Genomic DNA, 20,174 nt, shown 5'->3' on the forward strand with positions numbered 1-20,174 from the left:
TTTATTAATGGAGAACTGGTTGGTCCTGTATTTTTGCCTCAACGTTTAAATTCCGATGGATTTTTAGATTTTCTAGAACATGATCTTCCCGTTGTTCTGGAAAATTTGGCATTACAGCTTAATGCAGATTGTTGGCTGCAGTTGGATGGAGCACCCGCCCACTCAGGAAGGGCAGTAGTAGGTTGGCTTAATGAGCAATATCCTAACAAATGGATTGGTCGCGGAGGCCCTATTCCTTGGCCAGCTCGTTCGCCTGATATTACTCCTTTGGACTTTTCCATTTGGGGCATAATAAAAGACAATGTATATGAAAGTGTGATCAACTCATGTGAACAGTGTAACGTTATTTAATATTTGTCCTTCTGGACTGATAACTTTTGAGGGTAATTGGTTACAAAACCTCAAATACACTTAAAAGATGCATCCAGCTAAGCTACAGTAGGGTGCAGTGAGATCACAAGGTCGTGGGGTATAGTACAAAGTCTTAAATGTGTAGATAGTTCTTAAATTAGGAGGAAGGGCAAGATTTAAACAATATGTTCTTAAAATCACTTTACTACAATAAAAGGTTAGTAAATGGCTAGTTTTACAAATAATCACTAGGAGCAACTTTTATCAATTTACAATTAAGATTAAAATGTCCGACAATAATTTACACAGCAGATTAACTTTGAGTTAAGTATCTCTACTTGATCATACTTTTACAAACAAAACAACAAACTGATGTGGGTTTCACTTCTGACAAGATCGGGTAAAAAATTGGATGGGTCTTACGTTGTTATATCCAGAATCAAAGGGGGTGTTGACGTAATGGTCGTCTGTCTGGTAGAGATGGTCAATGGTTATCGGGTGACAGATTCCATGACAACCTCCTCCCTGAGATCTTAAGGTGAGATGCCCTGAATCCAATACGGTGTTGTCTTGGTCAGAAGATCCGTGGTGTTACGTGGTGTTGTAAGTTTGAAAAATAGAGAATAAAAGATATAAGCAAGTAGGATGTACAAGGATGAGTGTTGGAGAATACTCAATCTGATTGTCGGTGATTTAGCATGTAATGTACAGATTTAAAATTAATATTTACAATTAGGGTTCTGGTTAATTATTCTAAACTATGTTATGATTAGTACGATGAAATATTGACTAGGATATTGAAAAGTTGAATGAATTGATACTAGAAAAGATAAAATAAAATCTTCACTATTTGAAAATTTGAGAAATATTTAATTCTAAAAATTTTCCAAATATTATAACAATATTTTACATATTAAAATTGTAAATCAAAATTTACTACATCAATTTATACAAACAGTAAATAGATAACTCGAAACAATCAGATCGTATCTTGGTATATAAATTTTCGTACAAATAAAATAAAACACTCTATATGAAAGTTTTCAAAATAATGTGTATGAAAATGTGGTAAAAGAAATATATTTAAATAAAAGATATGAACTAAATTTTGCTATGGCTTGAATTTAAAACGTATAATAAAAAACTAGAAGATAAGATAAGATAAAATACGTTTAGTGCAAGTTTTTTCCCATACCTGAAATTAAAACAACCACAAAAAGGTCAAATTGGTGGCCACAGGAATTGTCGAAGCAAGCTGCCTTTATTAAAAAGTAAATTAATAAAAGAAACTTACCCCAATCCGATCCTTAGGTACGTTGGCCTACCATTTCCGATCCAGACTGTATAAATTTGCCAGGGGCTCAGAGAAACTCTGCTAGTCTGCGACGAAATCAGAAATTCTACCAGCCTTTGTGTGACCGTTAAACAACAGGCGATGTCCCGATCATATACTCTGAAAGCATAAAAAACACAACAGAACGGGTTTTCAAACTTCACTAAACGAAGAAACTACAAGATAAGACCCTTCGTGGACCTTTTCTTGCCACGTGCCCTTGACACAAATGGAGGTCAAGTAAACCTAGATTTAATGAATAAAATATAAGCGTTAGCAAAATATGTATTAGCGAAGCAATTATAAAACAATTAATTAACAAGGAATAAACCACATTTACATACCAGATTGACAAATTTCGGTGTGCTTCCAAACCAAAAATGAATGGTCGCGAGTACGATCTAGTTCGTTTCGATGACAAAAATCAAGAAGGGCCGAGAGTAGGTTGGTCACGGCTTTTAAAACTCCGGTGCTACGCCGTCTACGTTGAAAGTGAGGCTGTTCTACGACACGGGTTGTTCGTCGAGTTAGCACGGGATAGGTCGGGAGTAATTAAGGAGTAAATATAGGTGTTAAATTAAAAGTGACGTTATACAGTGTGAATAAAATAAATGAAACGAAATTAATAAAAATTTCGTTACAATTTTTAAGATGAGGCATCTAGATGCAGAACTAGATAAATCCATACAAACAGAAAATGGGAAGTCACAAAAACTGTTAATTCCAGAAGAGAAGGGAAACAAATGAAACTTTTTTATGTCTAGGCAACTGGTGCTAATTGTTGAAATGAAAACTACACGATACTCGTGTGAGGCGGGTATGGCTAATTACTACATACAGCTACAATTGAAGTCAAAAGTATACGGAGCCTGTGTGAGGCGGGTACGGCTAATTATTCCTACAAACAAAGGGAAACGTTACTGCCGTGCTTTCAGGGTTTCGGGACGCAACCGACATCACATTCGGATGTTCCGCCGATGCCTGTCCAGTAAATAGAATCGACCGCATAAGAAAAACGCCCGCCAGTGTTTGAACAGCGTCCCGGCCGGCATAATTTAAAGCTAACGACTGACAGAATAACAATGCTTGTCGCGATAAAACCGAATTTACGACAGGATCACAGGATTAGTGACGTGGAGCTATCCAGGACACGGGCTTAATGGAACGGCTCGTCCTGATCCCGTAATCTAATTATTTCCTGCAGGACAAGTAATGGNTATTATGGAAAAAACGTAAGAATGCCTTTTGGCAGAACAATGCACGGACAATTGAAATTACTTATTATTTTGAAGATCAGTCAGTGGCGTAACACATACTTTTTATAAAAGGTATCGGCAAGTGCGGAATGCACGCCACTGGCTCTTTCTGTCGAGCTGAGATTTTGTGAATTATTACTAGTGCACTGTGGCATTCACCACACAAAATTTGAGAACAATTGATTTATAACTCTAAGAGATATTAACAAAAAATTTAAAAAATATTTCAACTTCAACACCCTGTATTTCGGAAAGGGTTTAGATTTCGAAATAAGTTTATATAGCAAAGTCCCTTTAATTTTATCGGATCTACCTTTTCCTGAATTTTTTCAGAATAAAAATGGGACACCCTGTAGACGATGATGTCGTCTAGGTATACTTTCGTAAATCGGTGTATTTGTCCTCGCAGTACTTCCGTCATTAGTTTCTGAAAGGTTCCGGGCGCTCCGGTGAGTCCGAAGGGCATTACGTTGAACTCAAAACTCCCGCCGTCGGGCGTCGTGTACTTTTTGGACCTCTCCTCCATAGGCACCTGCCAATAGCCAGCCTTCAAGTCAAGGGTCGTAAAGTATTGTGCTTCACCCAGTTCCTTGAGCATGTCGTCTATTGGTGGCAAAGTTCCGGTCTCGGCGAGCGTTTTTTCGTTTAATTTGCGGTAATCCACGCAAAAAGGTAGTCCTCCGTCTTTCTTTTTAACTAACAGGGCAGGCGAATTGTACTCGGAAGTACTTCGTCGTATCACCCCCTGCTGTAGCATTTCGTCGCAGGCTTTATTAATTTGTATTTTTTTCTCCTCTGAGCAGCGATATTGCGGGGTGTTCACCGGCTCGTCGTCGCGGAGTACTATGCGATGTTCCGCCAACCTCGTCGACGCCGGTCTCGGCTCCATCGCAAATATGTCCAGGTGCTCGTACAGGACGTCCTTGCACTCTTCGAAGTCTGGCGGTACCTTCTCGCATAACATCTCCCAAACTTCGTCCTGCTTTTCGTCGCTTTCCACTCGTGTAGCGCCATTCCAATATAGGCAACGTCTCCTCTCCTTGCCGAAATACAGCATCCTCTGCGCAAAGTCCATAACCACCTGGTGCTCTAGTAACCACGGGCGACCTAGGATTCACTCCTCGTACAGGTCGTCCACTAGAAGCATCTTCGCTGTGAGACGCGTGAGTAATTATACTATAGGCGTACGGAGCCAAAATCCCATGTATTTTCTTATGAAGGTTCATATTAGCAGTTTTTGACAAATTTTACCCCCACTCCTCCTCCTTTTCCCTCCCCCTTCCCCTCCCCCGCCAGCCAATCAGAGCGCAGCATTTTTGGCTGGGAAAAAAAGGCGGGAAATTCAAAAAATGTTGTCACATAGGGCTTTGCCCCCACCTAGGGCTTTGCCCCCGGGGCCCCGCGTCACCCAAGGCTTTGCCCCGCTGGGGCCCCCAACGACCCGCCCGCCCGCCCGCCCGCAAAAGCTTTGCTCCGCGCGGGCGGCACCCTCGCGTAGTATTCCCAAGCAGCCTCCAGGTATTCCTCCGCGTAGGTATGCGAGAGGCTTCGCCCCAGGCCCCCAACGCGGACGGTGCGCTTATCAGTAGACGCGGTGTGCTTGGCGTTATCGGCAGATGACGTCATCAGACGGGTTCGCGGGCGGCGTTCTTGACGTTATCAATAGATGACGTCATTATCGTAACCTGCGGTGTACTTGGCGTTTTCAGTAGATGCCGGGCGGGTTCGTATGAATAGCGTGGGCGGTATACTTGGTGTTTATGGGTCTAATAACGTCGTAATCGTATACGGAATGATATATAAGATTAGAGTGCTTAAACTAAAGGAGACGAAATAGCGACATGCGCTAAAGGAGGGGCATCCTTCTTCATCTGAATCTCAAACGTTCAAGACATATTAATAGTGTTACGTTATTTGTATTAAATATTAGTTTTAAATATTGCAATTGTATCAAGAAAACCAAGGTTGTGAATAATAATTTATTACATAACGGCAGTGGATACAGAACAATACCTCTTTTTAAACCAAGGCGTTGTCACGTGATCGCTTCTTTTTTTAAACCAAGGCGTTGTCACGTGGATGCTTCTTACTGCAGGTAGATGCAGTCCGGGAGGAATCTAGAGCAGAGGCATGGAATGAGAAAAATCTCAGTATGTGTACAAAAGGTAAAACTACTATCGAAATAGTTAGGAGAACGTTTAAAAAGCTATAAAAAAAATATCTAATTTTTATATATTTAATTTTTCATAGAAATAGACTACTTTTTCAATATTTAATTTTTCATAATTTTCTATATTTAGTAAAGTACAGTTTTATGTAATTTTTCCATATTAAATTTTTCATAATTTTTCATAAAATAATTTTCAATATTTAATTGGACGTAATTTTTCTATATATATTTAGTAAAGTACAGTTTTATGTAATTTCCCATATTTAATTTTTCATAAAATAATTGCTCCATTTTTAGTTTGACGTAATATAATTTTTTGCTATATAGTAAAGTACAGTATGATGTAATTTTTCCATATTTAATTTTTCATAAAATAATTACTCCATTTTTCATAATTTTTCTGTCTTTAGTAAAGTACAGTATGGTGTAATTAATACGCAAAAAAAATAATTTCTTTATTTTCTTAGAAAGCTCTACAGGGAGCATGCTGAAGAGTATCGTATTAAAGCCATATAATGAAATAGTCGGAGGAAGCCCCCACAAGAAGCAGAGAGAAAAGAGAAGAAAGATCGCTGCGGAAGAGTTCCAGGAAAAAGATAGTGGTTGGAAAATAAATTCAAAAATATAGATAAGAGAGAGCAAAAACAAATCAGAGAACAACAGAGAGCGAAGTGAAGGTAACCCCTACTCCAAAGGGATTGGGTACCACAATCTCGCAGAGCTTAAATAAGGGGAGCAGCCTCTACTCCAAAGGGGTTGGTTACAGCAATCTCATAGAGGCTGATGATTCTAGAGGAAATAAAGAATTAAATTGTAGGAAATAAAGGGGAAGTTGGCCCATTTTGAAGCCCATGAAAAGCACTGTCGTTTTAGAGAGCGAGCGATTATAAGCTGACAAAGTTTCAACGAGGAAGTAGACAGAAGGATATTTGGGTGCACTAAGCTATTGAGAGCAGCGCTGGAAAGTGTAGCGCTCCCCGATCATCGTCAATTGGGAGCACAAGGAGGAGGCCTACGATCCGCTGGCCACCGTAAATGTCGCCATAAAGCGCACATAAAGCCATAGAAAAATGGAAGAACTTGTACAGGGCGGTGGTAAACACAAGCTGCGCAGAGATATCGTGAAGATGGAAATATACGTAAAATTGTGAGCGGTGCTGGAAAGTGTTGCGTTCAAAACGTGACACTGTGTAGAGGCCCACATGTCGGCTGATCATCTGAGCAGACCAACACAGAGAAGCCGAAGACCACAACCCTTCTCTTTGTCATCTACGATCCCGAGACTAGATAAGAGAAGGCAAATTATTTCAATGGTAGTGGGGAACGTAAAGTTCCTGGACAGCTTAAATTATTTTCCAATGGCTCTTTCTAAGCTGCCTAGGGCTTTCGGCTTGGACAATAATTTCAAGAAAGGTTACTTCCCTCACCTATTCAACACCGCAGCAAACGCAAATTACGTGGGTCCCCTACCGGCAGCAGAATACTATGACCCCGATAATATGAAACCGGAAGATCGTGCCAAGTTCCTCGAGTGGCACGAGGAACACAGGGACGACGAGTTCGATATGCAGCGCGACCTCGTCGAATATTGTATTTCTGATGTTGAAATTTAACGGCTGCATGTCTCGGTCGATAGAAATATACGTAAAATTGAGAGCGGTGCTGGAAAGTGAAACGATGACAGCTCCTCACTGATACAAGAAGGTGCCGGCTATAGTAAACATACAGAAAAATTGCAATAATATTTTGGACAGCCACTGGGGCGCGAGGCATTATATCGCGGGTCCATAGTATCAAATATTTTGATGAAGACCTAGTTGCTATAGAACGCAACAGGTTAGATGTCTTCTTCATTATTATTGAGAGCGGCGCTGGAAAGTGTAGCGTTTCAAAAAAAAAAAAAAGGACTACCCAGCTGTTGGAACATAAAGAAATAAAGGTCCTGTACGTTGATCCCAGTGAAGACCTAGATGCGCGGTTAACATACCGTGGATTGAAAAGGCAATAAATTTAAAGATTTAAAAATAAAGAAAACCTAAATGTTCAGATGCAAGTAATAGACGCGTTCGATCTTCCTTGTTACGATTTTTTAGTAACTGAGACGGTTGAAATGCACTTAAGATTAAGAGGAGCTTTGGAAAGGTATGAATACAAGATTAGTAACCTAAAGTACACATACCTGACGCATTCCACGCTGTACACGTCTGGCCATGTTAGCTGTAGACAGGAACTACCTGAAAATATAATAATAATAATTAGAAGTTCAAGCAGACGGAAAAGAACTAACGTCGTGTTGGCGCCTCTTATAAGTATGAACCTTATAGAATCGTCTTTTACACGCCACGCAATATCTGTGTCTGCGTAAATGTTTTCTAAAGTCTTTTACAGCAAAAACATGATTACAATAGGGGCACACTTTAACTGTTTCTACACGAACCACACGCAGTAGATCCATTTGGGCTTGTGAGATAATATACGGGGAACATCTCTCTCTTCGCTAATCAAAACAGGATACACGAGTCGTTCTACCACCACCACCTCCGCAAAAAATACTCGCAAAACAGATAATACTTCCGCAATGCAGCAATTATTTTTCATACTTATTTTTTCATTATTCAAAAAATGTACTACTGTAACTAACAGTACCTGCTATAGAAAATATATATACAGACCTCTCCATTCGCCAAACATGGATAATGAACAAACAGATTGCGACGAAGACGATCCAAATGAACTTGTAAATGATTTACGTTATTATATCGAAGAGTGTAGTTTAACTAAAGAACATCGCCTCTGTAACGACATTATCAACAAGCTACATGATATGGGAATAGTTCAGTAACTTACTCAAACATGTCCTCCTTTCATTCGTCTTTAGATGACCGAGCTGTCGACGCTATCGTGCCCCATCATCATCAGATGCGTCTGCGCAAGCTCCGCCTGATCTGCGGCGTGGTGGTCTTCAGAGAGGGCCATTAGACGCCTGCACCAGACGCATGCGCAATCTTCAGACATCGGCTGGAATGGTCTTCAGCGGCATCGAGCTAAGAAAAAAGATAAATATAGTCATCACAGTGTCTGTAATCATTCTTCATCTAACATTCAAAGTGTTCAGACGTGCTCAAAATGTCAAGTCTAAGAGATGTTTGCTTCGAGCAAATCCAAGACCAATACTGGTACGGTTTATATGGAGATTTTAAGATTATTGTGGACAAGGACACAGGCTACTTTAACGCTACAAAGCTATGCCAGGATGGCGGCCGAAGATTTGATAACTTGCTACGTAATAAAAGATCGAAAGAACTTATGCGTTATTTTGCATCGGAAAGTGATTCCTCGGATTCTCCAGCGACGTCCCCCGGCCCCTCCTACACAGTAAAAGGCAATAAGAACCCCGTGTACAATACGATTATTTCTGGAACCTACTTACCCAAAGAGTTGTTCCTGGATATTGCTTGCTGGGTATCTCCGGAATTCTACATGAAATGCAGTAATATAATTGAAAAATATTTGGTTAACGAATTCAAGGCCAAGTTGCACGAATTAAAAACCCGGAATGAGAATTTGGAAAATTACGTAGAAGATATAAGTCCAAAGGTCGTTAACCCCAACAAACGACACATGTTTGATATAATACAGAAAAATCAATCAACCGAGTACTATATCATTAGAACACAGAGAAGGCGTTTCCCGCAATCCTTGAAGAGGTTGCAGAAGAAGCACCCGAAAGCGCGCGTCGTGGCAGATTTGGAGTATAATCCCAACAGTATAAGCCTTTTTAATCGTATCAAGGACGAAATACCTTATATTACATGTAAATACAACGATTTTAAACTTGTAAAGCGCCCCTTGAAATTTTTGTAAATGACGTTAATAAAATGCTAAAAATAGATTAAAATACGAGCACCTACTCCCTCCACTCCTACATAATAAGAATACCTTGAGCAAGCGTCTCATTCTTGTCTTGTTCTTGGTAGTGACAAGTCGTAAAAATGAAAACAGCGTTCTACTTTAAAGCAAAAGCCTTGAGAGAGATAAGGAAGCTAAATATTCGCGACGATGTATTAATTAATCAATGGTACTTGGATAAACAGCCTTCATGTTATATACGTTATGAAGACGAAAAACCCGTATCGTTTGCCTTGCTGTCTAAAATGAACTTTGACTCCTTCAACAAGCATTCAAATCCAAAGACGTTGAACTACATTTATACGCTGGAAGCGCATCGTAGAAAAGGACATGCTACAGCCCTTGTAGACCATGTGAAAGAACGTGAACAGTTTTCGGCGTTTTGTAGTAATGAAGCCTCAGAGAATTTATTTAAAAAATGCAAATGTAAAAATTACGGTGAAATGTATTGTAATGTTATGTACAGATATCCTTAATAAAAAAAACTTGTAAAATATGATTGAGTATTATTTCTAACCTTTTGGAAATGAGGAAAAAAATAAAACACAGTTATGTAAAATATGTATTTATTTTCCAATAAAATTATGACAATACAGAGCACTCTACATATGTAGCTCTTCGAAAACATATAGTCAGTAGAATCGAATCGTAGGAGCGTGTTACACTGGTCACTGTTATTGTTGTAGGGGCCGTATTCTACATCTCTACAATTACCAGTAGTTGAAGTATAATTCTTCCAGTATTTCAGACGGTTTGTTTGTTTTTAATGTATTTTTTCCAAATCGCATTCTCTAAGTATGTTGTCTGCTGGGACAGCACAGATTATTCTTCCATAATACTGTAGTGCCCTCATGGCAGCGTCTCATACGATCTCTTTATCAAATATCGCTTATCGTCGTGTGGACTCAAAACTATTTTTTCCTGAGTCATTGTGAAAACTGCATGTTTTTCAGATTATATTAAATTTTGCTGAATATATTTATTTTTGAAATTATCGACACACTCGAGGTAATCCTCGAGCGTGATGACACTCGAGGTAAACCTCGAGCGTGATGACGTTTTTGATTACCGATTTTTTTATACCCTTAATTTTCTTTGATAAAGCCACGTAATCGCCATCAGATCGTTTAACCATATACATTTTAGATCTAAGACCCACGAAAAGTTCCATAGGGACACCGTTAAACTCATCTTTCATCATACCCAAGACTTTTTTATTGACTTGAGGGATGTTGTACCTGTTATCGGCGGGATAGTCTGAAGTATCGAACCGAGTGTGACTAGCGACGCATGACTTCATAGACGTCTTTATTTGTGATTTCGTATATCAGCGAGTCGGTGTCGGTATAAAGAACGGAGCAGTCGTAACCAAACTCGGGTGCCATATAATCGTAGTGAAAGTCATATATGGTGGTTTTGGCGAGATCCAAGATCGACAAATTCTCGTTGAAAATGGTAGCTGCCTTGAACTCAGGTTTAGATATTAATGCCTCCGCACCATAACGCCCATCCCATTTATTAATCAATTTAACGATTGAGTGCTTGCGGATGTTCTCCATGGTTTTTCCGAATACCGTGTTATTCATTAGCTTGAACAAATTTTTTCAAACTCGTTTTTAGCCGCCTGACGTAACGCGGTATTCAGATCGATGTAAGACTTAAGCCATGGAGACTGTTTGAATTTCAATACGCGGCGAATTTTTGTAAGTTTAAGTCCATGTTTAAGAGCTCTATAATGTATTACATACCGGGTCTTATTATGGAGGGTGGCTAAAAGTTTAAAATTTTTACATCCGGGGGGAGCGCTATGTTCGGGGCAGAAAGGTAAGTCGCGATGTGAGTCATGTAAATGAACTGGATATTCCAAATCTACTTCAAGCAAATAGCCTTCAGATGAAGTGTCTGATACGCTGGTGACGTCGATGTTGGAATCTACCCACTCGAACCCGCCATATGGCAAGTACTGGCTCATAGCCCAACCGTATTGATTGTTAATGTCGAAATAGGATAAATATTTTACCGGTTTACTCGGATCGAAATTTGGAAGATACTTATTATTAGCCGCGCTTTTACGTTTAGAGTATTGACTTAGACCTCCACGAATTCCCCGTTCGACAAACATTAACATATCGATATCGGTCAACAATTCTAATGTCTGGCATGTCTTAAACAGCTTACAGTCCCAGGTGTATCCAGGTAGGGTGTAGTAATTCGCTGGATCGAGGCCGTATGTCTTGTGACAACTGATGCGAAACTGGTCAGCCAAAAGTAAAATGTCCGTTTTCATGTATAAGTCCGTGTACTCACCTAAATTTTGAATTTTGAATGTATCCCAAACTTTTTGCGCGTGCGCGAACTGTTTAGACGAAATGTTCTTGTCCTCTAAACGGTTATAAAAGTGCGGCTGTTCCGGCAGAGACTGGATATTAAATTTAGCAAAGCTATCCATGAAGTCATACGGATACACCCCCTTTTTCGTTAATAAATTAAACTCATCGTCGGCTAGTTCAGAAAACTCTGATTTTAAATTTGGAAACTCGGTCAAGTATGATGATAGCGTATCTAATGCGGAATTCATGAAACGGAAAGAGTCAATAAACCGGAATTTAATTAAATTTTGATCTAAATTTTTTGTGAAAGAAATGTATTTTTCCTTTGTTATCGGAAGTACATCAACCCTACCCGGCAGGTCATTCGCGATATTTTCCAAAATAAAGTGGGCATCGTACCCGCTCAGGTTGTGAAAGACAACAGGTATAACAACCCCATCCTTGTAATTAATGTTACACGCGTTGTGCGCGGCGCCTCTATAGTTATTTTCCGGAGACAAATGAAAATGGTCGCGGACTTTAACGTCCTCTGGCTTAAACGGCTGTTCACAGATGTGGCAATGAGTGGCTTTATGAAATTCAGCTTCTTGCGCTGATGTCATGGAAATATTGTAAGGGCATAAGAAAACTGTTTCTACGTCCTCGGCGAACGCAGACATTTCGCGAGCGAACCAAGACATGCAGTCCTCACCACGATAAGATCTATAAAATGATAATGACGGATCGTATGAACACTTTACGTAGTAACCCACTGCTGCAGGCACATGACGTTGGTACTTGTTGCCGGAATTCTCCTCTATTAGAACACTCTCGAGGTCGGCGTAGATGGTAAAGGGGACCTTTTCTTTATTTTTATAGTTTTTAAATTTTAGGTCTTTTTGATCTTCCGTAGGTAATCGCACCCTACAATCATTCTGATTTTTGCAGTCGATATAGTGTATATCTAGCTTCTCTTGGGTGTAGAAGTAATGTAAACATCTGTCGCAGAAGTACTTCTTAGCATGAAGTTCGCTAAGTTGAGACGATAAGAGGCGCGATAGATCCTTTATCCAGACGTAGTGGCATCTCGCAGATGAAGTACGCCCATCCTTATCCTCATCAGCGTACATATCTTGTATTAAAAGCAGGTTGACATGCTTATCTTTTTTGTTCTTCGTTAAGTATGTCGGGAGGGTAGTAAAGCCTTTCGACATCTTTTTAAGTATGTAAACGTTGACCGATACCCCGTTTTGCTTTTCAAACCTGGGTATCTGCTTCATTGTCATTGGGAACTGGATACCTTTTAAATTTAGAACCGATGAAGGTTGAGGGTAAGACGAAGTCTTATCGGGGTGAAGAGTATGATCGGCAACAGGATACAAGGCCGATGTCACCGCCCATGCAAAACAAGCGTTGTCATCGTTTTTTACGTTGACGCATGCCTGCTTCTTCTTAATTGATGTGGGTAAGTTGATGTATAATGATCCCAGCTGTGGCGTGAACTTATTTATATTGATTCCCAAATTGCTTATGGAGTTCAATGCCCAGCCGCTATCACGCTCTTGGAATACGTCGAGCTCCGTAGAAATCGGCGTCACTACATGTTCGTGAAACCATGCCTCCAGATTGGTGTCTCGATAAATGGGTGAATTCTTCGTCGTGAAATACTTTGGCTCCTCCAGAATCCTGTCGGCTTTCTGAAGCCGAAACTGCCCGCTGAACACCGAGTTGACCTTCACTGACTCTTCCTTCTTCAACGCATTAGTGATGCGTCGCTTGAAGAGTGCGAAGCTGTCCTTGAGGAACTCCTTGGGGTCCTTGTGTTTTAAATTGCTTATTACGCCTGTGCGGATACGGCTATCGAAAGCATTAGCCGAATCATCCCAATGAACGCGATCCCGCGATGTTTGTTTGCGGCTGGGGTTATGTCCTAAACCCATCTTCTTTATGGACTTAAACTGGCATCTAAAGGATTTTATTTGGGCCAGCTGTGCCAATAGATGCCTCTTTTCCCCAATGGTCTTGGCAGTTTTCAACTGATCTTTTATATTTCGCACAGCTTTAGTGCACTGCCGAAGTCTATCCATCGCGGTTTCTTCAGTATAAGATTTTTTCAGAACGCCAAGTAGGGTACATATTTGGTAGCGCAAATACTTCAGAATATCTGATGCGGCCATGATGCTATCACTTCAAAGATTGAAGATAAACTGATTAGAATGCGGTAGGGGGCGCGTAGTTATTACCTTTCAGGTAACTAGTGTCGGTGAGATATAATTTTGAGACCTGAAAAGAGATCACGTGATTAAGATGTGTTTGATTAAAAAATAGGGCGTATATATCCGGCTTTTATACTCCGCCGATAACCTTCTCTCTCTCTCCTAATCTCGAACCTGTCCCTAACGGTCGATATCTAAAAGGCCTCGTTTACGATTTGTGCGCTCCGGCCATAAGAATCAGTGTTAATTTACGATATTCGGCAAAGTGAAGCGTTTTCCCCATTAAAACGTGTGTAAGTTGTGACACACACTTACACAGGTACGCCCACGAGCGCGAGCTCATCAAACTACCGCTAACCGATAACAAAAAGGCCCCCTGATATCCACGATTTGTGTGCTCCAGCCATAAGAATCAATGCTAATTTTAAGATTCCACCTAGTCTGATACGTTTTCCTATTTGGTTGTGTGTAAATCGAAGCACATACGAGTTGATAGCATGTAAGATGTAGAAAACACGTGATATGCGTGGCGGTAAGGGTGCGCATCTTAAGCTTTTATAATCGTTCTTTCGTCGCTGATCTGTTGAGGTGTACGGAGGTGTGGTGCTCGCGGGGTTTGAGTGGGCTGGTGGTCGACTTTCTTCCTCACGTTAGCGTGACAGGTACCGCTTTCATGCGGGAGAGTACAGCCCTTGGCGTCTGTAATACCAGTCCTAATAAGATAAGGGTCGTCGCCTTCAAGGGGCATGTATAGATAACGCTTTCGTTTGTGCGCATGCGTGCGAACATATTTTTTGTGGAATTGAGTTGCCGGGGCTTCCAACTTGCTGTTGTTGTTGAGGCCTCCTATGGCTATCAAAGAACCGCCCCCACCCTATAACCCTGCGCTCTGTGACGTTTCCTTGGTTCAGTTGGTAAGTTTTTTATACGAAAATTACCCTTTTAAACCGTAATTATTTTATGAAAAACTGTACTTTACAAAAAACGGAGAAATTATGAAAAAAATTATATATGGAAAATAAAGAAATTATTTTGTGTATTAATTACGTCTAACTAAAAATTCTGAAAAATTAAATATGAAAAAATTACATCATACTGTACTTTACTAAAGACAGAAGAATTTTAATATTACGTCAAATTACAAAAAGATAGAAAAATTAAATATATAAAAATTACGTCATACTGTACTTTACTAAATATAGAAAAATTATGAAAAATTATATATGGAAAATAAAGAAATTATTTTGTGTATTAATTACGTCTAACTAAAAATTATGAAAAATTAAATATCGAAAAATTACGTCATGCCGTACTTTACTAAAAAATTTATGAAAAATTAAATATAGAAAAATTAGCGTTAAACTGTGCTTTACTAAATATATAGAAAAATTTAATATTACATCAAATTAAAAAATGGTGCAATTATTTTATGAAAAATTGTGATAAATTATGAAAAATTAATTATGGAAAAATAGTGTCATACTGTACTATAGAAAATAAAGAAATTATTTTTTGCGTATTAATTACGTCTAACTACAAAAATTTATGAGAAAAATTTTTATGAAAAATTATGATAAATTATGAAAAAAATTAAGTATGGAAAAATTACGCAGAACTTACGTCATACTGTACTTTACTAAATATAGAAAATTATGAAAAATTAGATATTTTTAATGGTAAAGAGTCATTGGAAAGCCGCTTATCATCACAACGGATCTGTTTAGTTTGAAACACGGCCGTCGAGATGTTTGAATGGCGCTAGGAGTACAGCGCGTATTTCCTATTACAAGACAGCCATTTTTTCGTTTCGATAGCCCGAAGGCCCTTCGCGTTCACGAACGGATTTAAGTATTTTCGCGTTTGGCTGAAACCTTTTTTCGTTGGCAAGGAAAAATCCAATGATTACCCTTAGGTAATCGTTTAAGATAGATCCCTACACGACGCGATACAGATCTAAGCCAGTATAGAAAACTGTGTGTTAAATCTGCATTTACGACGCGATCTGAAAAATGCAGAAACTGAAAGCAGTGGCATGCAAGTAATAACTTACCCATCGGGTCTCCGCGTCTCTATTGTTCTCTGATTTGCTTTTGGCCATTAAAATGATCTTCTTGTATTCGCGCCTTTCCATGCCGCTCTCAATTTTACGTATATTTTCATGTAGGACCATTCCTCTGCCTATAAAAATTAATACTTTAGATTTCGGTCGCCATCTTGTTAGTAGATTCGTCGAAAGTAACTGTTTTCTTCATCACGTTTTTGAATTGATTTAGTGACTTTTTTCCTGTTGAAATTTTCATTGATTTTTACGATTTATTTTCGGGGGTTTGATTTTAGCCTGTTTTAAGTTTCTATCATTATTTTACGTGGTTTTAAATTGAAATAGTATTTTATCTGATTTTTAGTGGAATTTTTTCGTAAAGAGTTTAATATTAGCGCTTTAAATGAGTTTTTTCGTAAAGAGTTTCAGATTAATGCTTTAAATGGGTTTTTCGTAAAGCGTTTCAGATTAATGCTTTAAATGATTTTTAATAGAATTTTTTTTCGTAAAGAGTTTAAGATTAGTGCTTTAAATGATTATAGGACTTTTCTTGTCTTTTTTTAATCTGATTTTATGATTTATTTTCGGTTAGAAATTTTCTTCATGTTTCTGGTATTATTTAATTTTGATATTTTTTATGAACAGTTTCAAGTTTTTAATAGATTAATGCTTTAAATGATTATAGGATTTTTTCATAGAGTTTAGATTTATGCTTTAAATGATTTTAACGGAATTTTTATGCTAAATTTACTTGTACTTTCTGACATTATTTATTTCACCGGGGATTTGAAACGATATACTTTTTGATCTGATATTATAGATTTATTTTTAAAGATTTATTTTCTGTTTCGAGCAGGTTTTTTATATAGAAAATGTATGTTAACTTACCTTTCTTTATTGCAAAGGTATCCAAATATAGTAATCAAAGGGCACATCATCCACTACATAGAACACACAGAACAACTACAACACATGTAAAGGCGCTTTTTAAAATGAATATTTTTGCTTCAAACAGTCTGCAGGATGATGATAAAACCATCCTACAGTTTTAAAACGATCGCCTGCTGTCCGCGATATTTCTTATTGCATCCGGACAGCGCTCATTACTTGTTATCATATCTACCAGGCCCCAAATTGCAATATTTAAAACTAATGGGGCTTTTTTAAATACAAATAACGTAACACTATTAATATGTCTTGAACGTTTGAGATTCAGATGAAGAAGGATGCCCCTCCTTTAGCGCATGTCGCTATTTCGTCTCCTTTAGTTTAAGCACTTTAATCTTATATATCATTCCGTCACGATGTTATTAGACCCATAAACACCAAGTATACCGCCCACGCTATTCATACAAACCCGCCCGGCATCTACTGATAACGCCAAGTACACCGCAGGTTACGATAATGACGTCATCTATTGATAACGTCAAGAACGCCGCCCGCGAACCCGTCTGATGACGTCATCTGCCGATAATGCCAAGCACACCGCGTCTACTGATAAGCGCGCCGTCCGCGTTGGGGGCCTGGGGCGAAGCCTCTCGCATACCTACGCGGAGGAATACCTGGAGGCTGCTTGGGAATACTACGCGAGGGTGCCGCCGCCGCGGAGCAAAGCTTATGCGGGCGGGCGGGCGGTTGGTGGCCCCAGCGGGGCAAAGCCTTGGGTGACGCGGGGCCCCGGGGGCAAAGCCCTAGGTGAGGGCAAAGCCCTATGTGACAACATTTTTTGAATTTCCCGCCTTTTTTTCCCAGCCAAAAATGCTGCGCTCTGATTGGCTGGCGGGGGAGATGAAGGGGGAGGGAAAAGGAGGAGGAGTGGGGGTAAAATTCGTCAAAAACTGCTAATATGAGAACCTTCATAAGAAAATACATGGGATTTTGGCTCCGTACGCCTATAGTATAACTACTCGCGTGTCGCCTAGCGTGAAAGCCACATCCATGGTCCCGCTAGTTTTCACGCTCGCTCCTTCGCTGGCTACCTTCTCGCTTCCTTTTTCGCGCTCTCCTTCCCCGGCAAATTCGGTTCGCAAAAGGTTGACACCCGCTCCAGAATCCACTAGAGCGGCGATCCTCCGATTTCCCATCTGCAGGGTCAACCTGGGTGCGTCCGCAGCGCCTGTGACAGTATTAACCCTCACAACTGTCGCTGGTTCGCGTTCGGATACATCTCTCTCTCCTTTGTTGCCTACATGGAAATCATCTCCACGAATTTCTTGATTCGAACTCGCTGGCTGTCCACTAGGTGTTATTAGTGGCTCGGTGTCACCGCTGGGGCTCGAACCCACGTTTCCTAGATTGCGAGTCTCATGTTCTATAGTTTTATTTGTCACTATCTCGTGTCCTGAGTTTTTAATTGTCTTAATCGGGGCGTGTGCCTCCCTCGTCGAGGCGGCTACTCGTCGTAGTTGGGGTTCGTCATTTTGTGTGAGAAGCTTCGGGGCGTATTCGAGTCGCTCTTGCCTCGAATACGCTGTCGTCTTCGCTTTGTTTATGGCGCTGAAGAGGGACCGGGCCGTGGCTGGGCCCCTGCCGCGGCCCGCGGGGCGTTTCCCTGCTGCTCCTTCCTCGGCGATGCTTCGCGTCTGCCGCCTTCGTCGGCGCGACGCCTCGGTGACTCATAACGAGGGGTCCCGGCGAGGGCCTGGGAGCCTCCCTCGTCAGAGTGGCAGGCAGAGGTCGTCCTCGAAAAGGCAATCGGGGGCGATCCTCCCGATCTCGCCGCCGCCAATCCTCGCGTTGTTGATTCGGTGGGCCCTCTTGGCGGGCCTGTCTCAGGGGTCCTCGTTCCTCGTTTCTTGGAAAATTCCGTTCCTCATTTCTCTGGGAATTTCGCAGCGGGGGCGGTGAAAGCGCCCCGGGTGTGGGTCTCGTTTCTGTCGTCTCTACCTACGTCCGTTTCTATGCTTGTAATCGTACGCAATAGGTCCTCGGTGCAGGTAAAATGACCGAGTCTTGCGTACGTGCGCAAGGTGGGCCGTAGCTGTTCGGTGACAATCTGGACCCTTGCAACTTTCGGCGTGCCTGGTGCTAGCCGCTCGAATAAAGCGACCTTTTTGTGACAAAAGCAAGGCGCGTTGGCGCCTTGCACGTCCCCATACAGGCGTCTGGTCAACTCGCACATTGTTGTCACGCCGTTGTACTCGTCCATAAATTTTTGTGCGAAAGTTTCGTACGTGATTCCCGTCGGCTGTCTAGCCAACCAGCGTTTCGCCGGGCCAAAGAGGGTTCTTCTTACGACCCTCATCCTATGCTCCGGTGTTGCGCGAATTTCAGTGCAGTGGCGCTCTACCTTTTGCAGGTAGGCCTCGGGCTCTTCATACTCTCTTCCATGAAATTCGAATTCGGGCTTTACTGGGAATTGTTGCCGTTGTAGGGCCTCCGTTTTTTCTGCCAACGCTGTAATAGCCGCCAGCATCGCTTGAGTGGCCATCCTTTGTTCGTAGTTTTGCCTGCCAGTGTAACCTCGCTGTGGGGTGCCAAGGTAGGGCCCTTCTGGTGTTGCGTGGACGCCGGTTTCGTCGAGCGTCTGCCATGCCGGAGTCTTATTTTCGTTACTTCTTTGTTCTTCATCAATTTGTAGGGGATTTGCGGGTGTGGATGTCTGTCCAGACATCCTCGCGGTCCAGCTAGTTTCCAGCATGTTTCTCCATCCTTGATATGTTGCTGTGCCAGTTGGAGTCCACGATGCCGCCCCACGTTGGGGCTTCGCTGCTCCTCCATGTTTGACTGATTTCGCGGTGGCAGTGACCTAGGGGTTGATATTGTATATGGGGGCCTCCGCTGAGCCGATGGCTACGCACTCAGCGAGAACCCTGTTTTGAACGCGAACGCGACGAGCTTCTTCAGCTACCTCAGTCCGCACGGGGACCGACCGGACGTAACCCGACCTACGTCGTGCCGGCGGAGCACGAAGCAAGTTTATTTTTTTAAGGAATCGTCTTCTTCTTGCTTGGGCCTACTCGCTTCCTCGAGGGCGTCTTACTGTCGCACCCCGTCGTAGGAACGGCGGCACTGTCTTGATTCTTCTAGGGCTTAGGGTTGACGCCGGCGTCAGACCCAGTGCAAAGCCTCACGGTGTGTTGCTCCTGTTCTCGCTTCTGTGGTGCCAGACAGCCGTAATTCCCTGCAGGCGCTCGGCAACGGCTGAAAGACTCCACTGATGATATCCCTTCGTTGTGGCACGCGCTTGCCCGAATTATTAGTTTATAGTCCGCAATGAAAATTGCAGACTTCGAATTCTTTTATTATAGTCAAACCACCTGCACCTGCTTTTCCTTGTGAAGTTGTAGCGAATTCTTTTATAGAGTCAATTGTTGGACGATGCTCAGACAACTGACTCCTGGTATACCTCAATCACGCGAATAAAACAGCAAAATAAAAATAAACGCGACCTGGGAGGCGGTTGATAAAAGTTAAATTGAAAATTAAAAGTCGACCGTCGTGCGCCCGCACTCTGACTCGACTTGACTCTCTCTGTCCAGAGCAAGTGTCCGAGGCGGAGTTTTTAAATGCTCGGTCGAAAGGACGCGCGACCCTTCGACCAATGGGGTGCGCCCTAGCAAAACTCGCGAAATTTGCCCGCGGCGACA

General features: G+C 41.4%; 1 protein-coding gene across 1 annotated transcript; it reads left to right on the plus strand.

Moving 5' to 3' along the window:
• The first annotated feature begins 6,312 nt into the window (after positions 1–6,312).
• LOC108913080 (probable DNA polymerase) lies at positions 6,313–6,723 on the plus strand. Its single transcript, XM_018718548.1, has one exon. The coding sequence runs from the start codon at positions 6,313–6,315 to the stop codon at positions 6,721–6,723; it is 411 nt and encodes a 136-aa protein (XP_018574064.1).
• The last annotated feature ends 13,451 nt before the right edge of the window (positions 6,724–20,174 follow it).

Source organism: Anoplophora glabripennis, unplaced genomic scaffold, assembly GCF_000390285.2.
Source record: "Anoplophora glabripennis isolate ALB-LARVAE unplaced genomic scaffold, Agla_2.0 scaffold1055, whole genome shotgun sequence".
NCBI classification, from domain to species: Eukaryota; Metazoa; Arthropoda; class Insecta; order Coleoptera; family Cerambycidae; genus Anoplophora; species Anoplophora glabripennis.

Coding starts and splice junctions, on each gene's coding strand:
- LOC108913080 (XM_018718548.1), top strand. CDS start 6,313: ATGTCGGCTGATCATCTGAGCAGACCAACACAGAGAAGCCGAAGACCA.